General features: G+C 33.8%; 1 protein-coding gene and 2 non-coding genes across 3 annotated transcripts; 1 reads left to right on the top strand and 2 right to left on the bottom strand.

Moving 5' to 3' along the window:
* Positions 1–7,520: 7,520 nt before the first annotated feature.
* On the bottom strand, positions 7,521–8,923 carry LOC113759815. The gene is made up of 2 exons (XM_027302391.1): positions 8,761–8,923; positions 7,521–8,659 (listed from the first exon to the last, which is right to left on the bottom strand). The coding sequence occupies exons 1-2, from the start codon at positions 8,921–8,923 to the stop codon at positions 7,521–7,523; spliced, it is 1,302 nt and encodes a 433-aa protein (XP_027158192.1).
* Positions 8,924–10,058: 1,135 nt separating this feature from the next.
* Positions 10,059–10,160, top strand: LOC113764266. Its single transcript, XR_003467546.1, has one exon. It is a non-coding gene; the product is annotated as a small nucleolar RNA R71 (small nucleolar RNA).
* A 24-nt stretch (positions 10,161–10,184) lies between these two features.
* TRNAA-UGC lies at positions 10,185–10,257 on the bottom strand. The gene has a single exon. It is a non-coding gene; the product is annotated as a tRNA-Ala (tRNA).
* Positions 10,258–11,737: the final 1,480 nt, after the last annotated feature.

Below are 11,737 nucleotides of genomic sequence, written 5' to 3'. Positions count from 1 at the left end.
TAAATTGTCCTATTTATACTCACAATGAACAAAAGAATCATGGCACCAATTTAATTAAAAATAATAATAATAATAATGAAAATTCACCTTAATATGTCAAATGTAAATAAATTTAAGAATATCTAAAAATTATAAATTAAACATACTCAAAAGTAACATAATTAGCTATCAAAGAAAAGAAGCAATCACAATAAAGGGAGTCAAAATTCACTAGGGACTGAATTGCAAAAATTGACAAACTTTTGGGGACAAAAATTATATTTTTTCAAAGTTTAGGGGTCAAAATTAAATGAAAGACAAAATTTAAGGACCAAAGTGAAATTAATTTAAGGACCTTAGTGAAACAAATTTAAAATGTTCTGGGCCAAAGTGAAACTACTCTAAAGATAAGGGGTTACAGTGAAAATTTCGGTTTCTGATATGGGAGAAAAAAGGCCATCGGGCCATCATTTTTATTTATTTGGGCAGGATGCTACCTAAGCCCAGCCGAAGCCCAAAAGAAACGAGCAGGCTAGCCCGTTTTTTATCCCTCAAGCCCAACCGAAACCCAAAAGAAATAAATCAAAAACCCATTTCTAAAACCCAATTAAAACTAACTATTGGCCCAACCGAAGATAAGAACCTTAGCCCAAACCATTTTTCTTTCTTTCTTTTCTTTCCTTTCTTTTTTCTTTCTCTTCTCCTTCCTCTCGTTTCTTCTTTCTCCTCCTCCGGCAGGGTGAAGCTTCTGGCAGCCATTGCAGCCATGCCGGCTGCCGCTGCCGCCGCCACCGCGGACTGCCGTCAGTCGCCGGCGAATTTTTTCCGGTCACAAAAAATTATCAAAATACACACCCCAATTCGATTTTTCGCGTAGATTCCATTTCTGGGCTTAGTTTTAACAAAAATTGAGCCAAAAGTGGTCAAAATGCCAAGAAAACAGTTCAGTTTTTATTTTTTAAAACCCTCAAATCTTCACCAAAAATCATAAAAATTATGCCAAAACCCTCCTTATAACTTCTACAATACAACTATAATCTTAGTTTGACAAGTAAACAACAACAAAAGGATGCATTAAATCAAAACAGCCCCTAAAATTCTTTTTTTTTTTTTGGCATTTTTTCAAACAATTAACATACATTCACAAAATCTATCTCCCTTTTCCCTAATCTAGCTCAAGCTATTTCCCAAATTTTCATCCATACAACACCAACAAAAACCAGCAAAAATAAGCAACAAAAAAGGTAACCACACATACATTCAATCTAGTTAATTAAAAAAAGAAAAGCTGGAAAAAAAAGGAGATAAATACCTCAATGAAGAGTTTGGTCCCTTTGCCAAGGTTTTTGATGAAATTGCCAAGCTCCAATCCAACCGATTGCTGCCTTGTTATGTGCAAATGTGTTGGAAAAAATTTGGGAGAGAGGAGAGCCGAGAGGGAGTGTTTTTTGTTTCTTTTTTTTCTTCTTCTTCTTTTCGGTTGAGACAAGAGAGAGAGCCGAGAGAGGCTTTTTTTGCCAAAGTGGAGCTTTTTTGTGTGTGTTTTCTCCTCTGCAAAATGTTGAGTGTTGGCAGAGCCAAAAACTCATGGCCAAGAGGGAGTCAAATGAGTTTTTTTCCTTCCAAATGATGGCTTCTGCCAAATGAAAAGAAAAGCCCGTGGGAGTTGAGTGTAGAATGGGTTAATAGGGGTTTTGGTAGAGACAATGATGAAAATGTGTAAGTTTAGTAATAATTTGATTTTGATTTGAATTAATTTTTAATTTAATTTTTTTTATTTTTTTTTTGGGACTTTTCCTTTCTCTTCTCTTTTTTTTTTTAAAGATAAATCTACAAAATATACTTAAAAATGCAGAAAAATAAATGACTTATCAAATAGAAATATTCAAGAAAACATTAAATTTGACAAAAATTCGACAAAAATTTGGTGTCTACACACACTACGCATTATAACTTCAAACAATTTTATTTTCCTTTTTTTTTTCAAAAAATGGGGCGCGACAGCTTATTGCTTAAGGACAAGCAATGATTCAAGTGTGGGGGAATTTGATAAGTGTTTATTATTAGTATTATTAAGTAGTATTTTGTGCTTATTTTTTTATACAAATTAGGATGATTTAGGATATAACTTGCTGTTTAAGTTTCTAAATTTTGCAAGTTTCATTTGAGCAACTTAATATGCAAAAAGTGGTTATATTTGCAAGAATAGAGAAAACACAAATCGTCGAATCAAGTCAAATACACTTCAACTTCATTAGAGCGTGATTCAACGATAATTTGGAAAGGACATTGGTTACTCAAGAAAATTATTCTTGGCGCAATGCATGGATTCAATTGAGGACATCTTGTTTTAAACCTTAGAATCGAATTGGAGCAGAAAAGAAGCAAGAAAACGAAGCAGAGGAGAAAACACGACTTGGAATACATGAGCTGAGGTCGCGTATTCCAAGGTCACATATTGTGCTCAGATTTTCTGCAACTTGTCTTGCAACTTGTCTTGCAACTTACTCTATTTTCACACTACTTTCCAACTCAATTCCAACACAAAATTTCGGCTGTACATGCTCAAGAAACCTTAGGGGAGTGGATTGAAAGCTTTATGTATTGTCATTTGACACTTTTTGACAATCTTAACATTGTATATATAAGAATCATTAGGTAAGAGAGAAGTTACTCATTAGAAGGATTTCTTATCAGATTTTAGCTTTAGAGTTTAGTTTTAGTCTTTTTTTGTTATTTCTAACAAGAAAATTGTGAGAACAATTGGAGACTTCACTGTACAACTCTTGTTGAAAAAATAGAAGATCATTGGGAGCTTGTTCATGATCTTGGCTAAACTTTCTTTATATATCTTTTTACTTGTGATTCAATATGTGTTCATGCAATGAAACTATATTTTTTTTTGTGATATATCATATGAGCAGCTAAATTTCTAGATATAAGGAATAGATGAAGTTTATGACTACTTGATATGAGTTGAATATGATTTACTCTTGTTACATCTTGTATTAACTTGTTCATTTAAGCATGCTTATCATTTGTTGTTGCTTGATCATCAATAGCAAGTGCTTAGTTGTTATTAATCAATGAAAGTTGGCAATAATAATGAAACGAAATAAGTGGAACTTATGTAGTAGACTCATGAGAATAGAGGTACACTTAAGTGGATTAATTTTGCATTTCATGAAGAATACAAGAGTAGATCTAGTAATTCACCATGAGAATAGGAAAAACCTAGTTGACGAGATTCCCCTGCACCCTAGTTTTGTTCAATAACTCCCTTGTTAGTTGCAAGTATACAAGTCGCTTTGTAGTACAAGGAAGTTAAGGTCGATTCCTTGAGGAGCACTCACAACTACTAGAACTTAATCCTATTTTATTATCTAGACAAGCAACAACAATGAGGAATAAAAGCTATTCTATATACTAATGTGTAACAACTACAAGTTAATGGATGAATTCAACTAAAACACAAGCTCTAGGATATGGAATTAACCAAGTGTTCATGTCTATAGTTCAAATGAGTGATAAATATTACACTACTTGTCTTGCTAAGGGTTCATTCACATAAGGTATTCGAAACTCGCTTTCACGATGAATCGAGTGTCACCTATACATGCATTTCCCTACTTTTGTGGTGAAACAACAAGCATGGTGCCATTAAACTCAAGAATGTATTAAAGCCCACCTAGTCTCAACACTACTTTCGTGTGCCAAGATCCTAAACTCCATCTAAGCTTGTTCCATCATCATCTACCAACTTTCATTGATAAACAATAACTAAAATAATTTGTAAATGGTGATCAAGCATTCACAAATGTCCAAGCAAGCTTAAATGAACTAGCAAGTACAAAAGGCAACATTCATCAACTCATTCCTACTAAGATCAAGAAACACAAGGCATCATCCACTCCTAGAACAAATATATTAGCTAGACATGAAAAATAAACGCATGAAACGTAAATCTTTGATAAATCCCAACATATATCCAACAAAATAAAGAGAAAGAGAGAAGAAAATCTTTATCTAATTGAATGAACAAGAATCTCCAATCTCCAAATTCTTCTTTGCCTTCAAAGTACCAAAATTACATCAAGAGTTCATCAAGAGTTTTTGTTAAAAGTCCTATTCTATTCTAGAGAGAGAAACTACAAGTTCTAGTCTAAGAAAGTTGCTCTCCTCCTCTCTTCTAACTTCTTCATATATCCAACAAATGTGTCTTTTCTATTCTTCATGAAGCTCCTCTCCCAAAAGTCTTCATCCATCCTTTCTTGACATAATTGGATATTGCAAATGACTTAAAGTTGCAACAAGGTGAGAAAAATTGATGCTTTAGACCTAGCTAGCAGCTGTCAAGACATCCTAGTTGTCACCATAAAAGGAGTTGAAAAGTTGGCATCAAGTTGTGCAAATTGCGCAACTTGGAGATTTTTCACGCCCAAGTATATGATGCAATATCTGAAGGAAATTTCACTATTCGGCGTCGTATACTGCTAAACACTCTTCTTCAAAAAACTCACTGACGAGTATCTGGTGCGATTATCCGACTTGACTCCTTCTATTTGGCGTTGTATATTTTCCCTAAGACCAGGTATCCGGCACTGTATATCTTGTCTTCCTGTCACAACCAATTTAGCAGATAAATCTTTCCATTTTCACACAATTTTTCATACTTTGCTTACTACATCAACTAGTTATCACCTAATCATCATAATAGTCATTCTCAACATCATTTTAAGCCTAATTCCATCACAATCCATCCAAAATATGTACAAAATATTAGGCAAAATATATACTTGCCAACTCCCCCACACTTGAATCATTGCTTGTCCTCAAGTAATTTACAAAATCTATCATGCAATGATTCAAGGGTTGAGATCGCACATATACCCCATCAAAAATTCTTTTCGAGTCACCAAAAGATAACTGCTATGCGATTGCTCAATAACTATTTTAGTTCTCATGATATTATATGGAATAAGAGTACTCATGCTTCAAAGTGGACGAACTCAGGTCAAAGTTTCGTTTTCAAATGATCACATGAATGTATGATTTTCATAACTAATGCATGTTCCAATTCGTCTACTCTTTGCCCTTTAGTTTTGTATAATTAGATTGCAAAGGGGAATTCAATCTTTCTTTCTTAGCACATTGAAATTGCTTTTTTACGTGAAAACCAACATTTGTAGATGCAGGTTCCCGGTTATTCAGCACTTCCTTACTCAAGTACCTTTTGACCCGAGAGCTAACACTTGTAGGTGCTAATGCCCGGTTACTTAGTGCTCAAGTTGTATGTATTTTGCTTTCCCTCTTTTTACACTTTTTCCTCTTTTTTTTTCAAAGTTGCATCAAAACCAAGGAGCTACAAGTAGAGAAATGATGCCCACACTCATCATGTTAATCTCACAATTTCAAGTAATCATTTAAAGACAAATCTTCTAACTGAGCATGCACTTTTAACACGAATGCCCTTGTTTCATATAATGTACTTCTCTAGATTCAATACTTACACAATTGCATCACAATTTACTTACAGTTCTTCAGGTCATGAAATTTTTTTTTTATCAGAATATGTGCTAAATCAACCAACAGGGGAGTCATTTCCTAGCTTACCATCCCAAAAAAAAATTAAGCAGCATTTCCCCTACACATGCACAAAAACCTCATGCCAGCAATTCAAAATATATACCTTATGTACTTATAATTCAGTCAAAAGTCCAAATACTTTACTCTGCCCATCACAACTCACATAATGCACACAAAATCATCCCTCCCCAACACTCAAAGATCACATTGTCTGCAATGTGAGGGAAGAAAACTAATAAAGAGAGATAAAGGAAGTAATACTCCCCTTGCTTTGACCGTAGAGCAAGTTGAATGAGTTTGAACCGTACTTCCTAACTTGAACACAACACAAACAAAGAACAATAAAAACATCAAAAGAAACTAGTAGAAAAGTAACACGACACAGGCACAAGAACTAAGTGAAAACAAGTGAAAATGTTCATTATTGCAACATCAAAACAATTCAAAAGCAAAAAAGGTCAATGTTTGTGATGCTCGGTGAAATACTGGATTGTGATTGCTATAGAAGTGAAATATTGAATTTCTCTTCATCCTATTCTATAACCAAATTCCAACAGAACCACATGAATCTTATTCCAGAACACAATATTAGAAATTGCTAATCATAATATCACCACCTTCAATCAAATTACATCAAACCCATGAGAAATTCAGCCACTTCCCTTAACGACCCTACAGAACCCAATAAAAATTTGCAGTATGTAAAAAAAAATTTTCTCACATGAAATCATTGTCACCAATAATATAGCAAAAGGGAATTATCAAGTATTAATCTGAACCCTCTCATGAACATAGCATCTCAACTTCGCAATTTCATGAAAACAAAAATCTCTATTTAGCATAGCCGAAAATTGAAATCGAACAGTTTGTGAGATAATCATACTTGGAACAAATGACTGGATGATTTGTGATGCAAATATGTGAAAATCCCTAAAAATTAACCACAAAATTTGTCCCAATTACCATGAATTCAGAGCTACAAATGCTAGGGTTCTTGGTTGACTCCTTAGATTAAACCATGTTTTTCTGACTTTGAATCCGTGGGTTTGAGTCACAAATGTTGGAGGAGTGCTTTGGAGAAAAGAATTTGAAGTTTAAATGGCTGGAAATGAAGAATCTAAAGATGTGGTATGCAATGGGTTTGAAGCTGCGAAAGTAGAAGAAGAAAGCAAATTGAGATTCTTTTTCGCGAAGTGATTATAACTGCAGATCTGGAGGTATCTGGCACCGTATATACTTGTTTAGCATTAGATACTGGGTCAGATAGTGATCAGAGAATTTTGACTCTGATGCCAAGTTTTTAACAGTATCTGATGCACTATTTGGAGCAAAAGCAACTATACGGAGCCAGATACTAAACTGCTACCAGAAGACATATACTGAAACTCGCACCATATATTAGATACATATACAGGTTAGAAAATATGCTCTACTCTATCTGCTATATGAGGCAAGTATATGAGACGATAACAATTATACGAAACCGTATACTGAAAATTTTAAAAATTCTGAGAAATTAAAAAACACAGAATTTGGCTCCGCTTAGCAATGAAATGCATCAGATATAGGCTCAATTATCTCCCCAAGAGTGTCTACGCATTACCCTTCACCTATGTTCCATTGGTACCATGCTTTCCACTCTCAAGACATCATTTCAAAAATATCTCCCAACACAAAAAATTAACACCAAAACTCATCTTTCCCACACATCAAACATGAAATAATTCATGAAAATGAATGAAAACTTCCCTATGTCCTTAGCTCATGCTACCATCTTTCGTCTTGATTCCTTGATGTTGCAACCTACAAACACAAACAAAATATTCATTAACAGGTTAACTACAATAAAATCTAAATTTCGTTGGGTTGCCTCCCAACCAGTGCTTTATATAAAGTCGTTAAATTCAACTTATTAATTAAGCTTTTCAAATAAAAGAAGGAAGTCTAAATCCTCTCTAGGGATTAAAGTTCCCAAACCATCTCTCCTTGTGATGAGCAGGGCATTGTTCTCCTTTATCTAACAATATCAAAGGTCTAGGATGATTGTTAGTTTGATCAAAATAATATTCATCAATATTGTATGGTTGGAAATTCATACCCTTCTCAATTTTACTCAATGTTTCACCTTTGACTTTATCAAATGGAGAAAAGTTCTCAATTTTCTTGATAAAAATGTCATGCCTTGATCCCTTCATAGTTTGATCATGCTTCTCATGATGACAAGGAGTGCTTCCTTCTTCTTTTTGCTCCATTTCATGAGTGGTCATAGTCACCTGTGAATCCTCTAAACTAGAGTTAGTAGAGCGAATGCACTTTTCATTAGACACATTAAAAATCACAGTTTCACCATTCACTCTAAATAAAAGTTTACCTTCTTGTACATCAATTATTGTACCAGCAGTGGCAAGAAATGGTCTACCTAATATTATAGGTGTGCTTACATCTTCCTTTATATTTAGGACAACAAAATCTATAGGTATAACAAAATTTTCAATTTTCATGAGCACATTTTCTAATACACCTATGGGATATTTGATTGTTCTATCCGCCAACTGCAATGTAATATTAGTAGCTTTTAGTTCAATTAACCCCAATTTTCTGGCAATAGATAAAGGGATCAAAGATACACTTGCACCTAAATCACATACAGTATTTGAGAAATCAATATTGCCAATAGTGCAAGGTATAGAAAAACTACTAGGGTCCTTCAATTTAGGAGGGAGCTTGTTTTGAATGACTGTACTACATTTCTTTGTTAATGCAATTATCTCATTATCCACAAGCTTCCTTTTCTTGGATATAAGATCCTTTAAAAATCGAGCATAGGAAGAAATCTGCATAATACCATCAAGAAGAGGAATATTAATATGTAGTTGCTTGAAAATCTTCAAAAATTTATCAAACTCCCTCTGTTGCTTCGCTTGCTTAAACTTATGAGGAAAGGGAATGGAAATATTAGTATTAACATTAGGAGAAACTTTAGAAATAGGTAAATCCACATCAATAATTATGTAATCTTTCTCCTTGTTAATTTCTCTTTTTTCACTCTTTCCATCTTCCTTATTCTCACAAGACACACCAAGGTTAGGATCCTCTAATTATTTGCCACTTCTAAATGTTATTGCATTAACTCGCTTTCGGTTTTGCTAGGCAACTCCCCCGGATTCCTAGGATTCAAAGAGCTAGCAATTTGACCAATTTGGATCTCAACATTTCTAAACATTATAGTAAGTTGGTCCAATCTTCCCTCAATCCTCTCAAATCTCTCGGAAGTTGCACTCGCTAACCTATCAATTTTATCATTTGTAGCATTGGCTAGCTTCTCTATCGAAAGCTCCCAGGCAGGCTTAGTCTCCATATTCATAGGCCTTGGTTGAAATCCCGGGAGATTTTGTGGTCTTGGTTTGTTGGTTTGGTCCATCTATCCAAAATTTGGATGATTTCTCCATTCCGAATTGAATGTGTTTGAGTAAGGATTGTTTTGTGGAGACCGATTATAATTACTAACAAACTGTACCTGTTCATTAGCATAACTAAAATCATCATGATTTCCTCCATATATGGTACAACAAGTTACATTAGCATGCAAACTCGAACTAGAACCAACATTAGTCATATGAGTATTCAACATCTTTACCACATTATCTATCTTGGCATTCAATAAATTTAGGCTATCAAGTTCAAACATACCTGCCACCTTTCTAGTGTTACCTCTCTCGTTAGCCTATTAATAATTGTTCGCAACCATTTCTTCTAGGGGTGTGCATCGAATTCGAATTCGGTAATTCGGAAGTTTGAATTCGAAATTTTTTGAAATTTTGGTATAGAAATTACCGACCGATTTCAATTCCGAATTCACCAGTTTCGATTTCGATTTCGAATTCAATTTAGAATTCGGTAAATTTCGAATTCGGAAACCTTTTTTCCCTTTTTTTTTCTTTTTTGTTAGATGTATTGTTATATAATATAAAATTTATATTACATATATTATAAAAAATATTATTATATATAAATATATTATTAAAATATTATTATATACATAAATATATATTAATATACATATTATAAAATGAAATTGAAATAAAAATATTATTATATATATAAATAAATAAATATTAATATATATATTATAAAGCAAAATTGAAATCGAAAATTCTGATTTCGATTTTCGATTTTGAATTATGAATTCAAAATCGGAAATTCCGATTTCAAAAACTCCATTACCGAATTCGAACCAAATTCGCATAATTCGAAATTGAAAATTCCGATTTCAATGCTGAATTCCTAATTACCGATTTTGAAAATTTCGAATTCGAATTCGAATTCGATAAATCGAAATTTTTCGATTTTACACACCCCTAATTTCTTCAATCAATTCATGAGTTTGGCCAGCTGATTTACCCATCAATGCTCCGCCGGCTGCAGCATTCATATGAGTCTTGGTAGTAAAATTCAATCCATTGTAGAATGTCTGCACAATGAGCCAATCTGGAAGACCGTGATATGGACATCTTCGTTATAGTTTCCTAAATCACTCCCATGCTTCGTACAAAGATTCTCCCACCTACTGACAAAAGCTAGTTATATCCATTTTTTTTTGTCAAAAAATTGAGAAATATTGGAGATGCGGGGTATCGAACCCCGTACCTCTCGCATGCAAAGCGAGCACTCTACCATGTGAGCTACATCCCCTTTGATTAGTTATATCCATTCTTAACTTAGCAGTTTTTGCTGGTGGGAAATATTTATTTAAAAATGAGCGAGACAAATCTTCCCAACTTGTGAAAGTGTTAGGTGGATGTGAATTCAACCAGACTTTAGCTTTATCCCTCAATGAAAATGGAAACAAGCTCAGTCGAATTGCATCTTCACTAACACCATTCATTTTAATAGTATCTTAAATTTCAATAAATATAGCTAAATCAGAGTTAGGATCCTCAGTAACATTACCTTTGAATTGAGATTGTTGCACCATTTATATTAATGCAGGTTTAATCTCAAAGTTGTTAGCATTTACCGTGGGTCGTGTGATACTCATTTGTAGGCCATTTCCTCCCGGTAATGCAAAATCTCTCAATGCTCTTTTGTTAGCCTCTTCTGTCATTTGCTCCATTAGGGGAAGTTCAATATATAGTGTCCCTTCTTGTTGATCTTCCGTGTCTCCTTGTAGTGCACACCTTCTCATTCTCCTCAAGGTCCTCTCAATTTTTGGGTCTAACAGCACAATTGTCTGAAAGGCTCGATACATATACTGCCAATAGTCAAAGATAAATCAAGATAACTTTTACCCAATATAAATGCAATTACTTCAACAGAAGTAATCTTTTACACCAAAAATTATATCCAAAATCTCACTACAATCAAAATCTAGATTAATAAAGATCGTTTGATGCGATTCCCCTGCACCCTAGTTTTGTTAAATAACTCCCTTGTTAGCTGCAAGTATATAGGTCGCTTTGTAGTACAAGGAAGTTAAGGTCGATCCCTTGAGGAGCACTCACAACTACTATAATTTAATCTTACTTTATTATCTAGACAAATAACAATAATGAGAAATAAAAGCCATTCTATATACTAATGTGTAACAACTACAAGTTAATGGATGAATTCAATTAAAACACAAGCTCTAGGATATGGAATCAACCAAGTGTTATTGTTTGTTGTTCAAATGAGTGATAAATATTACACTACTTGTCTTGCTAAGGGTTCATTCACATAAGGTATCCGAAACTCGCTTTCATGATGATTCGAGTGTCACCTATACATGCATTTCCCTACTTTCGTGGTGAAACAACAAGCATGGTGCCATTAAACTCAAGAATGTATTAAAGTCTACCTAGTTTTAAACACTACTTTCATGTGCCAAGATCCTAAGCTCCATCTAACCTGGTTCCATCATCATCTACCAACTTTCATTGATAAACAACAACTAAAATAATTTGTAAATAGTGATCAAGCATTCACAAAAGTCCACGCAAGTTTAAATGAACTAGCAAGTACAAATGGCAACATTCATCAACTCATTCCAACCAAGATCAAGAAATACAAGGCATCATCTACGCCTAGAACAAATATATTAGCTAGACATGAAGAATAAACACATAAAGCTTAAATCTTTGATGAATGCCAACATATATCCAACAAAATAAAGAGAAAGAGAGAAGAAAATGCT

The sequence above is a fragment of the Coffea eugenioides genome, chromosome 2 (genome assembly GCF_003713205.1).
Source record: "Coffea eugenioides isolate CCC68of chromosome 2, Ceug_1.0, whole genome shotgun sequence".
NCBI classification, from domain to species: domain Eukaryota; kingdom Viridiplantae; phylum Streptophyta; class Magnoliopsida; order Gentianales; family Rubiaceae; genus Coffea; species Coffea eugenioides.
Note: the sequence above shows the minus strand (reverse complement) of the source record. Positions and strands in the feature narration are given on the sequence as shown.